The sequence below is a fragment of the Strix aluco genome, chromosome 1, assembly GCF_031877795.1.
Source record: "Strix aluco isolate bStrAlu1 chromosome 1, bStrAlu1.hap1, whole genome shotgun sequence".
NCBI classification, from domain to species: domain Eukaryota; kingdom Metazoa; phylum Chordata; class Aves; order Strigiformes; family Strigidae; genus Strix; species Strix aluco.
The window spans coordinates 97,485,695-97,508,812 of NC_133931.1; the positions used below are offsets into that span (position 1 = coordinate 97,485,695).

General features: G+C 42.3%; 1 protein-coding gene across 7 annotated transcripts in view; it reads left to right on the top strand.

Annotated features, from left to right (window-relative positions):
- HIVEP1 (HIVEP zinc finger 1) overlaps nucleotides 1–23,118 on the top strand; it is a 129,640-nt gene that overhangs the window by 57,055 nt on the left and 49,467 nt on the right. For 6 of the 7 annotated variants that reach the window (XR_012623729.1, XM_074828347.1, XM_074828342.1 and 3 more), the window contains one exon: nucleotides 15,314–15,367. Coding sequence is in view for 5 of the 7 variants with exons in the window: in XM_074828347.1 (XP_074684448.1) it covers nucleotides 15,314–15,367 (54 nt within the window). In the remaining 2 variants the exon portion in view is untranslated. Of the gene's footprint in view, nucleotides 1–15,313; nucleotides 15,368–19,708; nucleotides 19,812–23,118 lie in introns of those variants that run through there. The other variant, XM_074828349.1, reaches the window with a different exon arrangement.

Consider the following 23,118-nt stretch of genomic DNA (forward strand, 5'->3'; position numbering starts at 1 on the left):
GGCATAGGAGGGATTGGCAAGAGAGAAAACCTGGGAGAGGTTGAGGAGCACCAAGCCCAGCCTTGCCTCTGGTTTTTCTGCACTGGAAAATCTAGTCATTACAGCAGTTCTGTGTGATGGTTTATAACAATGAACAAGTGAATCTGGAGAAGATATAAGCATTAGGGAGAAGAATAAGTATTCAAAGAAGATTAAGTATTAGGGAAGCAGCACTTGTTCCTTGGCAGGCGATCACTAATGATTTGTCAAGAAAGTCCAAGCAAAGAGCACCCAGAGAAGGTGAGCACCATGAGATCTGGCACTGACTGCCCTCCTGCTCCCCAGGTGGGTGCCCTGGTACATCACTGCAGGCCTGCCTGAGCTGTGTGCATCAGTGAAAAGTGATGCATCTCTGTCTTCCATTGCAGGATACCATCAGGAGAAAGTATCAGATTGACAGCTGTGGACCTGGTATTTCCTCTCACCCCACACCTTTCACTTTCCTTGTGTAATGCCCTTTCGTAGGGCTCTCATAACCTTTAGTGAGAAGTTGGCTGAGCCTTTCCCTTCAACACAACTCCAGGTGCCTACGTCAGGGAGACTCAGTGGTTTACTGAGAACTGTGAACCTCCTCAGAGAAGAGAAATTAGAGATCAAGAGGTGTTGTCCAGCTGGCCTCGTTCTCCTCCTTCCGTTCTTCGTGCATGCAAAGTTTCCAATGTTATTTTCCTTCCTATTAGCCATGCACAATTTGTCTCAGTTACCCTTTCTCTGGCTGGAAATGTGGAAACTTTGAGCAGAAATGTATTTTAGCTGAGCTGTTGAAAAAAAATTGAGAGAAATACTTCTGTAAATAGGTAAGATATTTAAAACTGAAATAAACAGATTAGGGTATATATGGGGAAAATGTCATTTAAAATCTTAATATTTTTGGAAATTTGGGGCTGATTTTTAAGTCATTCATTTTAGTGCTACCAAGAGAATGTCCAAGGCATGTTAAAAACAAAACCAGAAAGCAGTTCCAGGACGTTATACTGGGTTTGCATTTTCATTGTTTTAGTCAAGTAGCACATTCTAATGATTTCTTCTCCCACTCACATATTTTCCAGAAGTCATTGTTTCAACAAAACAAACCAGAAAAAAATCTTACTGTAAATGAGTTAATAAACTTGGATGCAAGTCTTTCTACTCTGTTGTGTCTTCGGGTCGATTTGTCTAAAATCTTTTTGTTAAAGGCAAAAAAAAAAAAATCTATTTGAGGACTTGAAGTCCCTGGATGCTCACTTCGGCACATCGCTATTGAAGTGGGCTCCCTCCAGGCTGAATTGTTCACTTCCAAATGCAGGATGGGATGGTGTGTGCAGCAGCTTGCTGTGTCTTTCTCCCACACGTTCCTCACCACCCCCTCATCTTCAATCAGACGATGCAAAATTGAGCATGAATTCTAAATAAAAAAGGAAAAAACACCAGGGTGATGTTCAGATTGCAGAGTGCCATCATTTTGTAGGTGTATAAGCAGCAGCTAGTTAATTATCTTCCGAAGCTTGCAAGTAGAGAGAGGAATTTCACCAGTGAATCTAAAAAAAGTGGGGAAGAGGGCTAGGTTTTGGGTTTGGTTTAGATTCTTTAAAGAAATCATAATAGTTTGCCATTCCACAGCAATAGGAACTGTACTTCTTGTGGGATGAGGTGAATGTGAACGGATCTATATAATTTTTGCCTTTTTTTTTTAAAACACTGTTTAGCATATTAATAATAAACTTAATTATCTGTATACTACAATATTTGTTTCTTATTCCTTATTTACTCAACAAAACTTTCTCAGAATCTTGTAATTACTATTTTTTTGTATAAAAATGAATGAACTAAATCTGCAGTGTCAACATTGCAGGATTTTTTTTTTTCAAGATCTTATTTGTTGTTCAGGGGTCTCTTACAGATAATCAAAAAAGGAATGCCAGTTAGATACTTCAGCCTACTTTCTTTTATTTCTTAGGGAGAAATTTATTATGTTTCTTGGAGTGGGGGAGGGGGGAGAGAGAGAGTGTGCATTTCAATTTGTATTCTTGAGATTTGATGCTGATTACCATCCAGGGCACACAGCAGATATTTAACAGCAACCCCCACAAATAAAGAAAAAGAAACAAATTTTGACCAGAACTCTACTTCGGAGGAGTCATTAAAGATTTCACTGTTTTACTCCAGTTCTCTGTAAATTCAACCCCACAAAAGACCTTCAGGGGCTCTCTTGCAACACATTTTTGTTTGTCAACGGTGCTTATAAATCATGCTGGGTTCTTCGTCTCTGCTCCCTCTTATTGTATTTGTGTGATCTGAGCAATTTTGTCTTTTTTACAGCGGTCAGGGACAGGGCAGTGCTGTCCTTTACAGGTGAACTGGGGTGGGGATGGTGCCTGCAGGTGGGACTGGGAGTGGGGACCCAGCAGCAGCGGTGTCCCCCGCAGCCAGAGCAGGCACGGAGGAGGAGAGAGACAAGATGGGAGCTGGCTGCGCTGGAGACAGGTTTTAACAAGTGCCTTGGGACCAGCACAGCCCTGCTCTGAGCGGAAATCCTTCGTTTTACGGGACTTGGGGAAGAGGAGCGGGGGAACTTGAAAATGGCTCGTGCGGTTTGCAGGGTAACCAGGTAGGTGCTTAAAGCTGAGCACAGCCTTAGCAGGCGGGTGTGTGGTTGTGACCAGAAAATAATCCCTTCATAATAATGTGGACGTTTGTCACTTGGCCTCCTGTGACAGAAGACTTCAAGTCCTCTATTTTTACTGAAGAAATGGATACCTGTTTAGATGGGAGGTTAATAGTTGGCAGGACATGGGCTCAATCTGGCTCCCAGGATGTTTTCCTCCCCTCCATCCCCTCTCCCTGGGGGGGGGGGGGGGGGGGGGAAGCAGTTGTTTTGTAGAGTCTTACCTTACAAAGCTTATCTGCCACTCAGCCCCTGAATAAGCAATCGAAATAGTGGGACATCTAGGTTTTTACAGTGCCAGAGGGTTCTGGTGTAGGACCTGTTGCTGTGTGCTGTGGGGCACACTGCAAGGTCAGGTCTCAGTTCCTACTTCAGTTGATGGTTAGCAACTTACTAACTCATGTTTAACAGTTCTTTAATAGTAGTAAAATAAGAAAACTGCAGCCCTGCTTGTAATTTCAGCTCATCCCAATTTGCTTGGGAGTGTGTTGGTGAATATATGATCCATTTTTATTTCCTTTTGGTACAGAACATCTCCCTTATGTGTCTGCTTTTCTCTTAAACCTGCCTGCTGAATGGCCTCTTCCTTCCCAAAGTAGTAGCTTGGGAAGTGCCTGGCAAATTTGGAATATTGCAGGTAATCAACTCGCAACTTCCTTTGTTTAGGGTTTGCCTAACCATGTGTAGGGTGTGCATGGTTTTCAGAGACATGGTTTGTCCTTGTTCCCACCGTCTTTGATGGGAACAGCTCAGGGGCTTGGAGCACACCAAGTGCTCAGTGAGATACTGGACACCTAGTTTTCATCTCAGGTCTTGGGGGAGGATGGGAGCAGGTAGAGGAGAACAGAAAAAGAATTCACTGAAGTGAGGTGTTGACTTAATATTTATGTTTTCCACCCTCAGTTTGTGTTTGCCTTGAGAAGAGAACATGAACTGCCTAGGGCTGTTTTGTTTGTAAGCCTCTTAGAGTGGCTAAGCCCCTGTTCATGGCTGGAGCACACTGTTAACAAGAAAATATCCTATCTTTATGCCTTTGCTTAAGTTTTGTGTTTCAGGTACACCTAGTCCCACATTAGCTTGGACTGACTAGTTTTTCAAAGATGTTTTTCTTTTCGTCAATCCAATTTCTGTTGTTGTTTTTCACTTTAAAGCTGCAGCTAGTGACATTTCATTCAGCGTATAAAAAAATGAGGGCAAAAATAGAAGATTACTGTGGAAAAATGAACTTGCAAAGTCCACAGAGCAAAGTTTAGCATAACAAGTTAATTGTGGATTTTTAGGGTCTTGTTTTTTTAGCACTAAGACCCACTGATGCCATTATGACTGTTCATATGTTGGACCGTGTTCACACGCTTTGGCTTGTAATATTAAGACCTATTAAGTTCTTGGAATAATCAGCAAGCAAAAAATGAGATGCCTGAGTTGAATTAATGAGAAGCTTTAATTTTGCATTTAATGTTTAGTTATACTAAAGAAGGATTTTGAATTTGAAGGCAAGTGTGATTTTCAGCCCTCTTCAAAGTGGATTTATCAAATAGCATAAAATGGCAGCTGACCATCAGTCTGGAAGAAGTCCTAAGATGTGTGCTAGGATCGGTCCTGTTACAAGGATGATACATGAGGATGCTCCAGCGCTGGCAGGAGCTGATGAGGAAGGAGTGGGCAGGGTGGCTGGAGGTGATGACCCAGAGGCACATTCTTCCTGCTACATGATGAAGGGACAGTGGTGTTTGGGAAGGCTGTGTTTTAAAGACAGGTTGAAAATAAGGACAGGGTTTCTAAGAAGAAAGACAGAGTATTGAATGAACTCCCCCAACACACCCCAGAAGAAAAATCTCTTGTGTGTAAATTTATTGAGAGACTGATATTTACACATTTTGCAGTCAATACCTGCTGCTTAGCAGACAAACACTGCCTGCCGTTTTACAGTTAATAAAAATGTGCCTCTGTCAATTCCCGTTCTTTTGAGTGATCCGTGAAAGAGCACGCATAGTGAAGTGGCAGTGTTGCTGATTTGATGGAGTTATCCACGGAGGTGAAGATGAAGATGCAAATGAAAATGCAAAGGATTTCAAAATGACATTAGGTTGCTGTGCAACCATATTATAAAATGACAAATGAAATTCAGTGCGGATAAATGCAAAGTGATGTCCACAGGAAAAATATTCTAACTTTTCATTTAGATTGAGTTGCTTCTTAACACTCGGGCATGAGATCTGGGGGTCATATATTTGTGTGAAGTCAACTGTATACTCAGTAGCTGTCAAAAAGCAAATAAAACATTAGGAATGTTTATGGCAGTAGTAAAGAGAAACATAACTGTCACAGCAGCATCTGTGGTGTGCCTTCATCTTGAACCACAGAGGGATCAATTCTGACATCTTCCTCCTAATTCTCTTTCCCTTCTTCACTTCCATCTCCAAAGAGGTTAAAATAGTACTGCAAAAGCTGCAAGAGGTCGTAAGTCTATTGAACAGCTTTTGTAGAAGGAATGACTAAGTAGATGGGGCCCTGCAGTTTGAAGAAGAGAGATGTGAAAAGCTCACACAGATTCAAAGCACATTTCGAGAAACTTGTGTAGGAATAATCTGTGGGACTCATGAGGTTCAAATACAGTTTCTGGGGCTTGCTTCAGAGCAGCATGGTTTTAGAGTCTGGGACTTACCGCGTGTCCTCTTCTGCTTTTTCCTCAACTTCTGCTCTTGGGTGCTGGAGGCAAGACGTTGGGCTGGACTTTTGGCTTGACTTGTAGGCTTTTGCTTTACTTCATTTTTTTGTTAATGTCATCAAAAAATACTTTTTTTTCTTAGTCAGCAGTACTATTGTCCATCTTAATATCAGGTAATTATAAGAGCTTCAGTATCTAGAGTCCTACTGAAGATCTAATCATTTAAAACATTTCTGTCAAGATTTTAGGATCTCAGTAAGGAGATAATTTTTAAGGTATATGCTAAGCTTAAGAAAATTAATCTGTGTTTACACAGGGTTGTTGGTGCTATAGGTTCCTAAGTGCTGAATGTATCTACTTGCGTGATTTGCACCTTGTAAACTCGGTAGCGTTTGAGGAACTCCAGAAATAGAAGAAATTACAGAGTAGTTTGACCCCTCAGAGAACTTGCAATAAGCCTCTGCTCTTGTCTCAGGTGATGAAACACCAGCTCTTGATGTTGTTCTACCTGCTGAACCAGTTTTGTGTCTTTCTGTGTTGGGTAAGCCCTCCCTCAGCAGCCTTACTGTTGAGGACGAGTGCTTTTGGAGTACCAGAAAGATGGATGGGAATTTTTTTCCTTGTTTGGCTGGGGAGTGGCTGGCCTGACTGTTCGCTGCTTTGGTATGGGATCTGTATTTGAGAAAATACAGACATTAAAGAATGTTTTGGGCCCCACATGTTGCTATTTTTACATATGTTTCTGGTGAGTGGAAAAGTTACTGGATTTTTTATAAAAAAATGCTTGCAGGTATTTCACTGGCATTTCTTTAATTTCTGTGTCAGGCTTTAAAAACAATGAATAAATGAAAGCCACGCTTTTTTCTAGTTTGGGGACATCCGATCAGAGGCCAATAAACCTACGAGGGGGAGGCAGCCAGTCTCAGTGCAGAAGGTGTGAAGGTGCTCACAGCAGCAGCTTGGAGAAGGGGGTGAACTAGAGCAGCTCACAGCTTTAATATTTTGCTTTAACTTTTAACCCTGATACTGGGTTAGGTATAGAAAAAAACAGAAAGCCAAAATTAAGCCTGGAACAGTGAATGCCCTAGAGGCTGTTAAATAATTATTAAGCAGATTTTAGTGATAATAATCACCGTCCTAGGTACACAGCTAGAATTTGGCAGTTGGGGCAGAACAAGGCTCTAGCCATCAGCATATCAATGGTGTAATTACTGTGCTAGGTGGCTGATTAGGAGCTATGCAAATGGAACTGCTATCAGTACCGTGTTTGTGCTTTGGTACAGGATAGGGGCAAGGTGTAAATGAATTATCTCTGGTGGCATAGTTCCCAGCTCTCAGAAGTACAGGTAGGATCTAGGATCGCCCTGCTTTGTGGGGCAGGTGGAAAAGGGACTAGCCGTGGAGAGTGCCACCCTTGTACAGTGGCTTACGCAGGGTGAAAACATGCCAAGCAGGAGGTGTTTCTGACGATACTTCACCTGCACTTCAGAACCTTTGTGCTTGGCAGCTACTGTACCTGTCCCCAGAGGCACAGTATATAGCTGTTTGCTACATCCTTCTGTAAGGCAACAGCCATCCAAACATCCTCTTCCCCTCTACCCCCTCCTGTGCTCAGTTTTTAGTGAGTTTAAAAGCCTTGTCATAAAAATGCAAATCATGTAAACAAAAAATTTGAAAGCTCCTCAATCATAAATTGATGACACAGTGACTGAGTTTGGGTTCATGTGCAAAGTGCTTATGTAATTTATGCACATACACCTTGTCAACCTCATCAAGAGCCCCTGACATGCTTAAGTAATACATGTGATGGCAAGGATAAACCTATTATATATTTAATTTATATACAGCCTCTCCATTGACTGTTTTGTTGCATATGCAGTATAGTTGTTCATTGCTGATACTAATTTAATCTGCAGATTACAGATTTTATTTTCAAATATGCAAGCCTCTTTTTTCTTAAAATGAAGAGTAGTAAGAGGAGGATTTTTACCTTTTGTTTTCAGCAGAGTTATGTAAAGTATTTTTAAATGCAAATAATTATATATGGCAGGGAGTATTTTGAGCATTCAGAGTTGACATTAAAAGGAAAATGCATAAAATTTTTATGAAATACTGATCAAACAGGTCATTAGTCAAGGTTATAATGAGTAGTAGAACATTTTAAGGTGTTTTAAATCTTAAGATGTTTAAAAAAGTAGTTGATAGTTTTTAAAATGACAACTGCTCCTGCATCATCCTAGTTGCGAAGAGCTTTGAATTCACATAATTCTTAAGAGGTCTTTTCTCCACCCCACCCCCCTTACAGCTGAATGAGCAATCTTCAAACTGGGTAGCATCTGACAGAGATTTAATGTGTTTGACCTTGCATTTTTGGTAGGCTGAGGACATCCTTGCTATCAGTTATCAGGCTCAGTGTTTGGCAACCCACTAAGCTGTGGTGCTGTGATTCTCTAAGCCCCAAACTGGAAAGGAGAAACCACAAAACAAACTGTACGCCAGAAAGCGTCAAGTTCCCACACTGTAAAATTACAGAGAAGATGCAGGGACTGTATTTCTTCATCTGATCCCTTCCTTTTAATCTTGAGCATTTCTCATTACATTAGAAAAGTAATGGGGACAGAAGAGTGGTTTCTAATTAAAAGTAGATTTAAATTTGAGTGAGAAGAGTGCCTCGTCCTATGGGTTTCATGAAATGGCTTTTTGCTGCTGTGAGCCAACTTTGTAGGTGTTCATTTTGCGCCAGGAAGGCAGCAGTGGGAACTCTGGGCCATCAAAGGTGTCTTCAGGTGCCTGGGTCTGCCAGCACTTGGACCTCCTGGCCGCAGGGTCCCCTCCTTCTGCAGCAAGGGATGCTGCCGCCGTCCCTCCTTCCCGCTGTGAGCCTGGGGTGCAGTTGGGACCCGCTCCCCCAGCTCTGCCGCTTGGGTTTCGGGTTTGGAGGCTCTCCCACCGTGCGGGGAAGCCTGCGTGCAGGGGCCTGCCGAGCTGCCGCTCTTCCTAAGGGACGGGCAAGAGGCAGCATCCTGCCGACTGCCCCACCAGCTGCGCCGCGCTCCCAATTAACCTAATGGGCTCCTTGTACAGACAAGACTCTTGCTTCCCCCCCCCCCCTTTTTTTTTTTTCCTAATTAGCTGGTTAAAGGAAGTCTTGGGATTCATCTCAGTTAACCAAAATGCATTAGGACTACGGCACTCTTGTTTTAGCAGGTTGTAAAGAGCCTTTCCTTCTCCTCATGAAAGGGAAAAGCCAAGCATCACAGCCCCCTTGCCATGGGGCTCGGGTGCTTCTGCATCCTCCCCAGCCCCTGGCGGGTACCCCCACTGCAGGCAGGGTGCCTAGGGATTAAAGGCTGCCTCTGGTGCCGAGGGAAGAGCTGGCAGGTGCCCCCTCTCAGGGCAGACCCGCCACCTTGGGAATTGCTCCCAGCTTGCACCGGCTTTGCGCCGTGTCTGCCCTTCCCGCCCTGCCGCTGCCTGTCGGAGCACGAGGCTTCCCTCAGGGGCAGGTGTGAAATGCCTCAAGTGGGACCTGCGGTGGGCTCAGGTCTCTCCGTGTCAAATCCGAGACCTCCTTCATATGCTGTGCCGCTCTGCACCGCCCATCTGATGCTTGGGATATTTTTATTTATTTGTTTGTTTTTTTAATTATTTAATAGTAAGTGCTTTCAGACACACTTCTCATCCAGTGAAATGCAAAGCACTTCGTTATTGGCACATTACTCTGGTGGGTTTCAGTAGTCAGAGATGGAGATTTCTACACAGGGTCACTTGTGCTCTGAATTTAAGAAGTGATGGAAAATCCAGTATTTTGAATTTTCATCAGTCTTCAAGCTGTGCATCCCCCTCCCCCCCCACACCTAAAAAAAAAACCCCACACCCCACCTACAGTTTTGTTTTCAGTAATACTGCCCAGTGCATATAGACTGATTGCATTAATGCACATCAGCTGAAGAATATTTTGTCACTGCAGTTCTCTACTAGTGATCTAGATGATCAGTGCAAGAAAAATAGTTAAAGTCTCTTTGTGTCCGTTGAGAAAACATACAAAGTGGTTTTTAAAATTACTTTTCAAATGTCTTCTGAGGCAGTAAGGTGAGAGTGCATTTTTTGAGAAAGCAAGAAGAAAAACTGTTGCCATCTGAAGCTGTTTTGCAGGAGGTATTTTTAGGATGACTCAGGCATAAGGCCTGAGAATTGTTCTTGTCTTTAACTGAAGGAAAAAAAATGGTGACATTTTCCTTCCAGCTGTTTTGGTTAAATATTTGAACATATAACCCTAGCCTTTCAGACAAGATATGAGCTTGTATTTTTTAAAGTTTTGATGAAGTAGCCTGTTCTTGACATGCAATGTGGTATAAATCTGCTAATTTTTCACTTACCTACAAACAGAGTACATGAGATTTAAAAAAAAAATAAAAACAAAGCCCTTTTTATTGTTTTAGAGCAGAAGATTTGCATCTTCAACAAGAAGCTAAAAAAACCCCTTTTTACAGTGATACAGACGTATGCAAATATGTAAAATTTAAAATACTCCTGTTTGGGCATTTTGCATAAGCGTAATGAACATTTCTCACCCATCACCCCCATGTAAGCTTTCCTAATGGTTTAAGAGTAATCCTCCTCAGTGACTGCTTCTTCATTCCTGTGTATGTCATCACTGTACAGGGCGACTTGTTCAGCAGGACGAAGTCATCTCATTACACTGGCATGGGGACTCTTGTGAGCAAAAAAGAGATGGAAAAAACAAGAACAAAACCCACAAATGGAAGATTTCTTTTGCTTCAGCTTAAATTGGTGTCAGAAGTCATATTTTGCAAACCTCATACTTTTCAGTATTTCTGCTTTCCTTGCGGAAATTCTTAAACCTTTATTTTCTTTCTTAACTGACCATATAAATAAGGCCTTTAAAGTTTTTCTTGAAAATGTCTAATACATGTAAACATGTTCAAGTTTGTATACTTTGATATGCTGATATCTTTAAAAAAAAAAGGTCTAAAGATCTTTATACCACAGATAAAATGTAGTTTATAATTAAAATCTTTGAGGTTATATCACTCAGTGAAGATCAAAAATAGAGAATGTAAAGCTGTTGAAAAATCTGGGTTATTTTTTCGTTTAAAAACCCACCGTATCTAACTCAAGAACTGTTGGTATCCATTTAATGATCTATCGCAGCAGGAGGCATGTAAAACAAGAAGCATATTTTACTGCATGCCAATCTCCTTCCTTGCGTTTCTAAAAAGCACAGTTACATTATATATTTAAAACCCCTAGGAATTTGATGGTATTTCCATGCAGCAGATAACCTGCTGGGAGAGCTGTATTGGACAATAACGTGAAAAGGTTTAAGACTGGAGTAAGAAAAGCCATTGCACCCATGTCGTTTCATTTTATTTATACACACATGCATGCATACATACATATATAAAAGACTATATATGTATAATATGTATTATATGATGTTACCTGTGGTTTGCTGTTTTGTGGTATGCACCTGCCTAGGCTAACCAAGAGCTGGCTCTGTGACTTGTGACAGTGCTGTCATATGGAGTCTCCTCTCTGTACAGCAGCATGTATGATGATTTCCTCTTTTACTGCTGCTCTGCCTTTTCCCCTCTAGTAAGCACTTAGTGAGAAGTGTCCAGTCTTAAATGAGAGTGAGTCTGTCACTGTCATCATTTGCTTCTAGATGTGTGCTACTCCAGAAGGCTGTCTGCCAAAGGTTGGGGACGTTAAGATAGGTCTTGCAGCAATCCAGTCATCAAGATATGTACTATTCTGTCATTTGATGGGAAATAAAGAGGGTGCTGTGCCTGCCATGTATTAGAAATTTCCATTAGTTAAATCATTTTGTCTTGTCCTAGTAAAAGTAAGTAATATCCCAGTGATAAAGAAATGTTTCCTTTGTAAAATTTCCAGATTAGACAGTATCTTCAGTATCACAGGTTTAAATCTGAAATAATACTAAATCAAGTGAGTATTGGATTAGATAATATTATTTGCAATTAATAGTGGACTTTGCAGTTTTCCGTTCCTCCTGGGTTTTGCAGATGATTTTTGTGTAATGCATTTTGCTCGTAAAGAGTTTTCGAAGGTGTGTACCGTTAGAGAATCTGTAATATAATTGTGAAAGAATAAGGTACATTATCTGAAATAATTTGCCTTAAAATGTTTCACATATGACTAATTTAATGAGACAAAGGAGAAGGAAATGACTGAATAATATAAATGTGATTTTAGTTAGCAAGTTATTGTTAGCGTACATGGGAGTTGTCAGAAGAAGCAGGGAGACTGCATTTCAGTGTCACTGGGGCGAGGGGTTCACAGCCTGCTCTTCCTGCCTGCTCTGTGGCGGCTCAGGGTTACCCGGTTCTTCCTTCCAGCCCGAAACGCAGCAGTTTGTAAGGTAGTTGCCCATATAGGGTCTATAGTTGTAAAATGCAGCAGGCTGGGAAGCAGCTGCCACAAGCTTCGTACGATGGTGTTAAATATGCCTCTGTGTAATCACAAGAGCAGGTAGCTGTGTGGTACAGGGGGTTACAAGGATGTGGTCCTCAATGAAACGTTTAGCAAGCAGACCCATGTTAATATGCATGCCTCATTTACGGTCAAAATCGGTGCACTGAGTTTCCAGAACCAATGCTGAAATGTATCGGTGTTCACAATGCTTGAATCTGTTCTGCCCAGAGATACCTCCATAGGTATGAGGACATATATGCAACAAATATATGTCGTTGGGGAAAAGAGATGCAGGAAGTGTAGGAGACTGTCTGGCTGTGTACCAAGCACATGTTTACCTACTTATTATTTCTGTTATCTGTGGTTCTTTGGGATTACAGTCTGACAAAGAAGTGGTTGGGAATTTCTGATAGGAACTCATTTTTTTAAAAAATAACAGCGAGAGAGAATTCAGCTAAGGAGATCAAAGCATTCAGTCTTTCTGGCAATCTAATGTAGCATGCTTCCAAAATACTTAAGTAATTTTTCTCTGTAAAATTGGATGATTGTGAATTTAAATGCATAAATTTCTTGTAGCATTTATGTGAAATATGCAGATAATTCTTTTAATAATGAAACTGCAGTTGTCTGTGTACTTAAGTGTAAATTTTCACAGAATCACAGAATCATCTAGGTTGGAAAGGACCTTGAAGATCATCTAGTCCAACCGTTAACCTAGCACTGACAGTTCCCAACTACACCAGATCCCTCAGTGCTATGTCGACCCTACTCTTAAACACCTCCAGGGATGGGGACTCCACCACCTCCCTGGGCAGCCCATTCCAACGCCTAACAACCTGTTCTGTAGAGAAATACTTCCTAATATCCAGTCTAAACCTTCCCTGGCACAACTTGAGGTCATTCCCTCTTGTCTTATCACTCATTACTTGGTTAAAGAGACTCATCCCCAGCTCTCTGCAACCTCCTGTCAGGTAGCTGTAGAGGGCGATGAGTTCTCCCCTCAGCCTCCTCTTCTCCAGACTAAACAACCCCAGTTCCCTCAGCCGCTCCTCGTACGACATGTGCTCCAGACCCTTCACCAGCTTTGTTGCCCTTCTCTGGACACGCTCAAGTAATCCAATGTCCTTTTTGTAGTGAGGGGCCCAAAACTGAACACAGTAATCGAGGTGCGGCCTCACCAGTGCCGAGTACAGGGGTAAGATCACTTCCCTGTCCCTGCTGGCCACGCTATTTCTGACACAAGCCAGGATGCCATTGGCCTTCTTGGCCACCTGGGCACTCTGCTGGCTCATGTTCAGTTTGTCACTCATTTTGGTGACAAATCTTTTAGATTCTCTCCAAAGATAAATACTGTATCTTGTGTGTTAGATATATTTCTAAACAGAGGGGGAATGAGTTTGATAGCCAATCTATAGTTTTGATTGCTTGTCGCTTTTTGGTGAATCTTGCGGCTCCATTTACAGGGTTAATTTGTTGGTGTTTACTTTTCCTGTGTTAATGTATTTCTTCAGCTGCCATGCTACTTGTAAATTGCTTATTCTATCTTCTTTCTGTAAAGCAATAATCTGGGAAAACAGTATTAGATACATTTTTCTCTAATAACATTAGTGGCACGAGTATATAAAAGATGCTTTGTTTATGTTTTCTCGTACTTTTATTAGAAATGGTTATTTGCAGCCTGTTGTATACAAAAATGTATAGATACATACAGTATTTCAGCTGTAGCTGAAATCCAGGAAGATGTTAAATATCAAGTCTTCAGTGTTTCAAATAAGTCTGCATAGCTGATTTGGTAAAGAGCTGGTGAAGGGTTGTTCTCTTTCTGAGTTGCTTGTGTTTGTCTTCAGCAGCCAGTAAGTCAGTACAAAAGAAACTGTATAAAACTTCATTTTAAATATGTATTTATGTCTTGCTAAACTCAGAGAAAGAAAGATGTTTGGCTTTTAAGGTTGTGGTGGTAATCTTTCTTGTTAGAAGCTTCATTTGCTCTGGCTCTGGGAGTCTGGGAGGTTAGCATCCTTGTGAGATGTTTTGGTGCACTCTCTGGGACAACAAACGGGAGAGAAATTATTAGGCTTTAGTGAGAAAGGAGACCTGGTACTAGTTTGAAAGGCCAAAATGCAGAACTGGAGCGAGCTGAACAAAACTTGGTCTTAAAACCTGCAAGAAAGGTTTGTTTCAGTTATTATTTTTTGATTCTACTGAGAAAATAATTGGAAAATGATGTCAGACTTCAACTCTGAACAAATGGTTCCAATGTACTTGAGTGGTTCAGCTTATAAATATTAGAGAAGTCATTTAAATCCACTGATTTAAGTCTGTTGAAGAAAGGACCATTTTCTAGAAACCTTATGTTGTATAGGAATGGTGAGAAAAAGTCAGACCAAGTAACAGCCTCCACACTCGTGAGGAAAGAGGTGGGGACTTTGCAGAGCTGTCCTCCTCCTTCTCTGTGTGGCAGCCATGAAGGCTGATATTTCTTGAGTTGAACTAGTAGAGTATGTTCTATTCTTTCAATTTAATTTTATAAAAACTGTCGCGTGTCCCGTGCCCCCCCCGCCCCGCCCCCCGAAAAAAAGAAGAAAAGCTTTCACAGATATTTTGGAAAATGATCGGTTATATCTGAAAGCCATGTTCCAAGCTCAGATCTTGGTCGGTCAGGGCATAGTTTAATGTACAGCTCAGCCTCTCTCAGTGCTGCAGCTTCTTATCAACACAACCTCTTATCCTGAAGCCACTCAGAAGACTGATACCAAAAAGAAATCGGTCTCAAGTTTTTATTCTTTCCAGTTGCCCCTTTTCTTGCTTATTTCTCTGCATGTGCAAACCCACACGAGTGCAGAACACGGTCCCCCCTTCCTGCGGGATCTTCTGTGCGACAGTGGCAGAAACACAGCTCCCTTCCCCACACCTGTGTGTTTGGGGGGCAGCAGGCCATCTGCAAAGGATGGAGTGAGAGTAAGGACTGGAGGCCTCTTTTTGCTCCTGCTGCGTGTGTGGGAATTTTGCGTCGTTTCACAGAGGAATAAGCACGGGGCTACCACTCACCCCAGCTACTCCTGTGTGACAGTATTTGCTCCATCACTTCACGTAGCAAATCCTGTTTGATGCTTCCATCGCCATGTTTTAATGCCGCATTGTCTTGTTCTAACAGCATTTTCCAAAAATGTATTAAAATACTCTGTAATGCACCATAATACCCCTCACTGCATAAATTATTATATATGGTACAAAACTATGGTGGGATTAGCAGTTGACTGCAGATCCAATGCCAGTGCTTTTCTTTCTGCAGTTCCGTGTAATTTAATATGTCAATAGCCTCGCTGGTAAAACATGATAAAATTTTGTACGGCTGTATTACTAATAATATACTACATATTTACATGTGAATGGTATAATTCCTAAATATAAACAGATAGTTCAAGAGAGATTTAAGTAAATGACTTTCTAAAATCTTGCTTTTTTAATATATGTATTTTAATAATGACTACTCTTTCTTGCAGACAAAATTGAAGAAGCACAGAAACAACTTAATGGAACGGAAGACCAACAGAGAGGTAATAAACCCAAAAAATGAAATAGAAAAAAACACACCGCGATGCTAGAGGCTGATCCAAAGCCTTTCTGCATCAGTGAAAAGACTCTATGCGCTGGATGAGGCCCCTGGCATTTCTGTCGGCAGATCAGGGGCTGTGTCTGTAACACCTCAATTTTGCTGAGACACAGGCTTTGTTTTAACCACTTGAGTAGCTGCCTTGACCTTGATGAGACTGCTGAAGCTGTAGTGTTAGGGATGTGCACAAGTTATTGACTACAGCCTGTGCTAACCATTGGTTCGTGATATGATTTCCCTAATCATTAATAACCAGATTTGGTTTATGGCAAGCAATATGTGATGATTTCTAACAGATGCTGAAGGGGGATTGATCATCACAGGTTATTTTAAGAAACAGATGACCTGTGACAGATTAAATCTGTGTGTTAGAGCTTAGAAAGCTGGTGGAAAGTTGTTGCACTTTAAGGCTGGCTGACTGCAGTGGTACCTGTTTGGTTGTGTGATAAAGCTCATCTACACACCCGCAGAGATGGCCAGAGAGACACTGCGGGGGGACCCCAAACATGACTTTGCTGGCCTACTACTGGGCCCATCACAGGAGAGCTGTGAAAAGTCCATCTCCACAAGCCCAGAGGAGCACAGGAGCAGACAGAAACCCAAATTAAGGGCTCACAGGAAGGGAGAGCCTGTCCGGTCCCCTCCCAGGGCTGTCCCCACAGAGTCTCAGCCCCAGTATCCAGGAGTGAAACCCGTCACCATGAGTGCTTGGGAGCAGCTCTCCAGGTCACTTTTTGGACTAACAGTGTTGCTAGCTGGGAGCGTGGGACACGTTGGGGGATGTAGGGGAGAAGCTTTTGGGGGATTACACGGGATTTATTATGGAATATCTGGGACATAAACCAAGGTGCAAAAAGTGAGGGATTTAGGTGATATGGGAAGGAGCAAATGTGGGAAGTAGAGGGATAACTAAATAAAAAGGTCTGTTTGCATGCTAGCAGGGGCTGGCCAGGACACTTGTCTGGCAGTGCCCTGCACCTGACCATGACAGTCTGCCCTGTCTTCTCATTAAACTCCACCTTCGACTGTTTTCCAGTAAGAGGCTCTTTACTCCCTGCATGTATGTGGGGGGGGTCTGTGGTGCAGCAACTGGAGCGAGTATGGGTGAGACTGCAAGCAAAGATCATGCCAGACAAACCAGCGAGTAGGTAAAGTGGGCTGGGGGCCAGGATGGGTCTGGAGGTCTCTAAGGGCCACCTCTGGGTCTGAGAGTGGCTGCTGGTCTGTAGCAGTGAGAGCACAGGAGGGTGGCTATAGGGACCAGGTGAGTCCTGGACAGCTCTGGCTGTGTCTGTGATGCTCTGTACCAGGAATTGGAGTGGGGCCGCAGCCTTGGGGGCTCTCATGTCCAGGTGCAGCAACTGGGGAGACTGGGTTCCAGGGGTGTCTACTGGGCAGGCTGAGTTTCTGAGCCCAGCTGCTTGTGGGGTCCACCTTGAACATGTAGATATATTCCCATTAATGGATCTCTGTCCTGCTCAGCCAGATCATGGGGCAGGATGAGGTAGTTAGTGTTGGTGTGAGTGCTCAGTGTCCATCTGTGATCTGTATGTCCAGCCATATGTATGTGTGTATGTGGTGTATATGTGTGCTCTGTGTGCATGTCCCTGTTGGGAAAACATTTTCAGCCTTGCTACTGGTTGTACCTGGTGGCGTGGGGCGGCAGCAGCAGCCTCATTTCTTTTGGGCTGCCAAATTTGGCATGAGATATTTTCCTCTAGCAGAATCCTATGAAAGTGCTTGTCTTGTTCTGGATAGGCATTCATCTTTCATGGTAGTGAACTGTCCTTCTGGCCTATGACACATCTGTGAACAGTGTTGTAAATTGTTAATGCTCTTACCTGGAAGCAAAGTTTGTTATCTTCTGTAACAATGAACTTCAAAACTTTTTGAAGATTAGAGAACAAGAAGAAATACCCAGGCAGATCTCAGCAGGGTCCATCTGGCCCAGCATTCAGCCTCCAACAGAGGAAATAGGACATACTGCTTAAGGACAGCATATAAGCCTGGCCACTTTCTTCAGTCCGTTCCCCTCATGCTGACCACAGACATTGGATTAGGGATGTCTGCCCTATCCCTTTACTATCTAGACATTTATGGAGCTCTTATCTATGAATCCTTTTGATTAAATGCTATCTGCATCCAGCATTCTCTGGCAGCAAACTGCAGAAGTTCACTACCAATCACATTAAAAAGTACATTATTTTATCTTTTCTCCCTCAATTTCCAGTTTTGCTTCAATTTTCAACAGGTGTCCCCTGATTCAAGCATTGTGCGATTTGTTAAATAGCAGTTCTACAGTCACCTTATCCCCTGCCTTTGTGATTTTATAAATCTTGTCCATATCTTGCTCAGCTTTCTTTTCTCCAGACTCATGCTAGTTCAGTTTTTCAAGGGAATGTTTGATACAAACTGTCTTGTATGGGCACCAGGACTGTGGTGGTGCTCTACATAATTGTACAAGGTGGAAGAGAAAAAAAAAGAAGTGGCTAGATGGTAATAGCAGTCCTTCAAGCATTTACAGAGACTTTTCAGCAAAACAGACCTTCTCCTAAATAGTTTTGACATATTTTTTTTAGTGGAGTGTAGATAAGTGGTATTGTCATCCAAACGTAAACAACGTGGCATGTAAAGTATGGCTGTCTGCTCTTCTTGATGTTGGTCTTGCAGAAGTAATGTTGCTCTGGATTATCTTTTGTGATGGACATGTTCAAGCTAAAGATGATCTAACCTCTGCTTTCAGGCGTTTGTTCTCACATGTGGCCCAGTAACATCTTTGTAGAAAGAGAAATTTTCTAGTGTAAACTTAACAATGTACTCTGAAAAGGGTGGGATTGCAAAGCTTTATGTGGTGGTAGCACTCAGTTTTCAGCATCTTGGAATCAAGGAGATCACTGCTTAATTTTTGGCTTCTAACCTAAATTCATATGGCTGGCAATTGAAAAATAAATTTTTACATAGAAAATTGATACAGAAATAACTGGGATAATAAGGTTACTCTTTTCTTTTCAAATGAAAAATGTCCTCTGCCATTTTTTTTTAGTTTCTTAAATGTCTGAATAGATAGATTTATTGGTAATATGAAGTAAACAAAATTATTTATTTGAATCTTTAGAGTCTGAAGGCCACTGAAAAAAAGAAAATATATGTTTTGAGCTCAACAAGTAAACAAAAATGTGCACATATTCACCTAAGTTATTTTAAATCACAGTCCAGTGTATACAGATTCGTGTGAAGTATGGTTATATATTTTTCCTCTTTGTTCATTTATTTTGTCTTTCAGCTCGTATAAATCACTTCAGATTTATTTCCTATCTGAAATGAATAAGAAATGTAATTTTGTGGAATTTTTCATAAGTTAACTACTGCTTTGTCAGTAGCAGACCTGTCAGTAACACAGCATATTTTTGCATATAACACAGGGAGAAATTTTTCAGAAGTTTCATCATGCTGGGTTTCTGCTGACTTGCATTGTGCATTGATCAGTCATAACTTTATACATGTGTGGGATTTAAGTTAAATGTAATTGACTACAAAAAGATATTTATTTAACACCTTATTTTGCCATTAGCTGTAGTAATCCAGTTTAGTGTAAATTGGAATAGGACTCTATTAAGCACAGAGGAGACAGTAAATGAGCAGACATAGTTTTCCAGTTTGTGGACTTTGGTTACTTAGTATAAAGTTGCAACTAGAAGACCTACTTTTTAATTTTTGGAGTGCCTTTCAGTACACCACAAAAGTCCACAAATACATTCAAATTCTGGATATTCAAATGGTCTGCCATTGGGACCAGAAACATGTTCATTAGGGACCATGCTCACCTTCCTGCTCAGGGAGTCTGTAAGGTGGATAATTCTTGTGTCATTTCATTTTCTCTCAACCGCCCGATTGCTGCTATGAATTTTCAGTAGGAGAAGCTGTGCTTCTCTTTAGCTTTGATGATATCTCCCAAGGCTGTTTTACACCCTGGGTGTGCCCCTACTTTGGGGTTGAATTTCATCTTCTGATGTATGTACAGGGTTTTGTTAGTGTGACAGAGAAGGCTTTGCTCCCAGCGATTGCTCCACATGGTGTTCTTTAAAACCTGGAAGGGATGGTGAGCTTGAACTACAGAAAATTTCTCCTTGAGAAGGCAGTGGAAGTTCCTCTGATGTGGGACCCAGTGGGTATCGTGGGCTGGAAAGCAGTCAACCAAATCCAACTGCTTTATCTTTGATCTACCGCTGGCCATCCTCCTAAGAAAGCCATCCCAAGAAAGTCTCTCTGTCTTCTCCCTTCCAGACTGGTAAAGTCAAGTCTTCTCAGATCCTTGTGATTACCACAGAGGCTTCTGATTTGGTCATCCCCCGAACCAGTTCAGCCACTGAAGGCCAATATGAAGCGCTGTAAGCATTTGTTTTCTTCTTTATCCGTTGCAGCGGTTCTCTGCCTGTCACAGCAGCCTGGGTCCTAGGTACATCAGCTCCACCAGCACGATCATTGCATTCTTTAGGACCAGTGGAACTAACTTGGTTATCTCCATACTTGGTACCAGCAATGCTAAGATTGCCACCTAAATCTCTGTCTGCTTCTGAAACTGTTCAGGGAACTAAAGTTGGTGACAACTCCAGCAACACCAAGATTTGCCATAAAAGGATAGCAGATCCCCAAAAGAACCATCTCATGGCGTGATGTATGTTCTGCATTGCCCACTGATCCTGGGGTCTCTCTGGCTGTTAGGAGTATTATCCTGGACTCAACCACATCATTGCAGGTAACTGCTTCTTGCCATGTCACAGCCAAAAGGATCAATGATAAATGGCTAAATCAGATGGAAGATGGATTTCCTCATTCTACTTCTCAGTTGTGGTGTTTGCTGTGTCCTCAGGGTATAGGGTGGTCTGGCCTCATTACAGTTTAGACTTGCAGACTGTCATGGTTGATGGTCAGGTGTGAATTCATCCCTCTGAATAAGCTGTTCTTGTTTGACCAAGTTTTTGACTTTCTGCGGTGTTGTGGTTTAACCCCAGCCAGCAACTAAGCCCCACACAGCCACTTGCTCACTCCAGTGGGATGAGGGAGACAATCAGAAGGGTAAAAGTAAGAAAACTCGTGGGTTGAGATAAAGACAGTTTAACAGGTAAAGCGAAAGCTGCACACGCAAGAAAAACAAAACAAGGAGTTCACCACTTCCCATCAGCAGGCAGATATTCAGCCATCTCCAGGAAAGCAGGGCTCCATCACCTGTAACGGTTACTTGAAGTCAAACGCCATCACTTTGATCTCCCCCTTCCTCCTTCTTTCCCAGCTTTATATACTGAGCATGACGTCATATGGTCTGGGACCCTTTGGTCAGTTGGGGTCAGCTGTCCCCACTGTGTCCCCTCCCAACTTCTTGTGCACCTCCAGCCTACTCCTTGTCAGGGTGGCATGAGAAGCAGAAAAGGCCTTGACTCTGTGTAAGCCCTGCTCAGCAATAAGAAAAACATCCCTGTATTATCAATACTGTTTTCAGCACAAATCCAAAACCCGGCCCCATACCAGCTACTGTGAGGAAAATTAACTCTATCCCAACCAAAACCAACACATGCAGGAGAGGAGCACGTGGGTAGACTGTACCTATTTCTTCAGTAGGTAAAATTTTAAAGTTTACTGATTGTCCCTGCAAGCTGTATGCAGTATGACAAATCCATCCTGAACTCAGACTTCCAGACCCTCTAACGGCATGCAGGCCTCTGCCAGTCTCCTCTCCTGATCTCTTCCCAGGACTGGCAGGTATCTCTCTGTCTAGCTTCAAGGAGAAGCCTGTTTTCAACCTATCTTATTAGGGATCAGAGGCTTTGTATTACCTGCTGCCTCAACAATTGCAGCTAACTTTACTCAGACAAAGCGTGGGAAGATTTACCTCTTGAATACCACCTTTCCTTCAAGATCTATACTCCATAGCATGGACCAGGAGGATCCATGTTCTGTTGGCTCTTTTTGTTACAGCACTCTTGGTCTCACCCCCAGAAAAGATGATGTTGTAAACAGCAGAAAGGAATAAGCTGTCAGTTAAGTTTCAGATCAGTATGTTATGTTGGTCCCCTCCAGTTTACCAGTTCTCATTTTGGAGTACCCACTTGAGTTGAAGGGAGCAGGTCTATCCTTAAACTGTGTTAAGGTCTATTTAGCACCTCTTTGAGTCTGTCATTTGCCTATCAACCAAGCTGCTATACTTTCTCACTCCATCATTTTCACATTCCTTAAAGAGCTTTTTCAGTTTCTTGCCTGCGGCTGGAGATGCTGCACATGGAATTTGAAGACAAAGCTGTGTATTATCCTGCATCCTCAGTTTCAGATCCTCAGCATAGCTGTTCACTTCTTGGTCTGTGAAGATGGATTTCTAAGTTGCTCTCACTTCTTTCAGAAGTCCAAGCAGTTGTGACAGATCTATCTTGATGATAGAGTTCCCTTCCAGAGGTACCACAAGTTTGTCTCTAAGACTGCATCAGAATTTCACCAGATCAGTTCTCTTTCCAGAGTCTCGTGCTTCGATATTAGTAGTACCCTCTTCATTTGCATCCTAAGATACAGAAACATTGTTGGCAGGTGCAAGAATTTTGTCTGACGTGATCAGTGGTTGTTTAAATGGCAGCAGGCTCTGCCAGTATTTACTGAGAAACCACCAAGACAGAACCATTCAAAGCCCTGGTTTGGACTCCAGCAAGGTCCAAACAACTTCTGGGGTGCTGTTGAAAATACCTTTATTTCCAGCCTCTGTCATGAGGCTATCTAAAGCCTCCATCTGCACTTTCAGTGGGTGCTGATCTGTCTCTGAAGCCTCAAGGTTGGCATGGCATTTGGTGGAGTGGCTCTATATATAGTCACTGCATGCACTGTAAGACTCTCCATTTGCTTGCATAGGTCCACGTATAGCTGTGGGGAACCACCCATTGCGTGAACGTACATTTGAGCTATCGTGGAAAGAAAGAGTAAAGAAAGGAGAAATTACATTCCAGCAGCAAATATTCTCTGAGATGCACAATCCACATGCACATATGTTCCCCTCCCACACTTGCAGTCCCTTCAAAGTAGCGTGTTGGCATTGAGGAGAGGCAACTGAAATTAAATGCCCTTTACCTTGTTTGCCCATCTGCTGTTTTTTTAAACAGAATATTATTTTTCTAGTAAATTGAACGGCAATGAGATTTAGGTGAGGGAGTTTGTCATTATAAATGGAAGCATGAAGACTTTAGTTCAGAAATGTAGGTTCTGCTGCAGATTCATGGTAGACATATTTTGTGTCTTCAGAGTCCTTCCAAACCCTCCCTACCTTATCATCCCTCTTGTTAAATGAATGCATGTTGCTGAAAAAATTATAGAGGGAGTCATACATTATTATAAATATGCCAGCATTCTCTCTAGATAAACAAAATATTGCATACATCTTGCCTTAAAGATTGATGCCCTTTTTGTGTTGCCATGTCCCAGCTTAGAGACGACTCTCATCGGCCCACCATCTGGCCTCAAAGGAGCAGCCAGGTCCCTTCCCTCCTCTCCCCTCCCTGCAGGCACTCCCAAACCCACTTCCTGCCACTGCACCTCTCTCTGCCAAAAAGCAGGTGGGAGCACTGCGTGCTGGTGGTGTACCCCGCTCCCTAGGTCATCAGCTGTGCTCAATACTGTATTCTTTCCTTCGAGGGAAATAGTAAATTGAATGAGAAGGGGAGA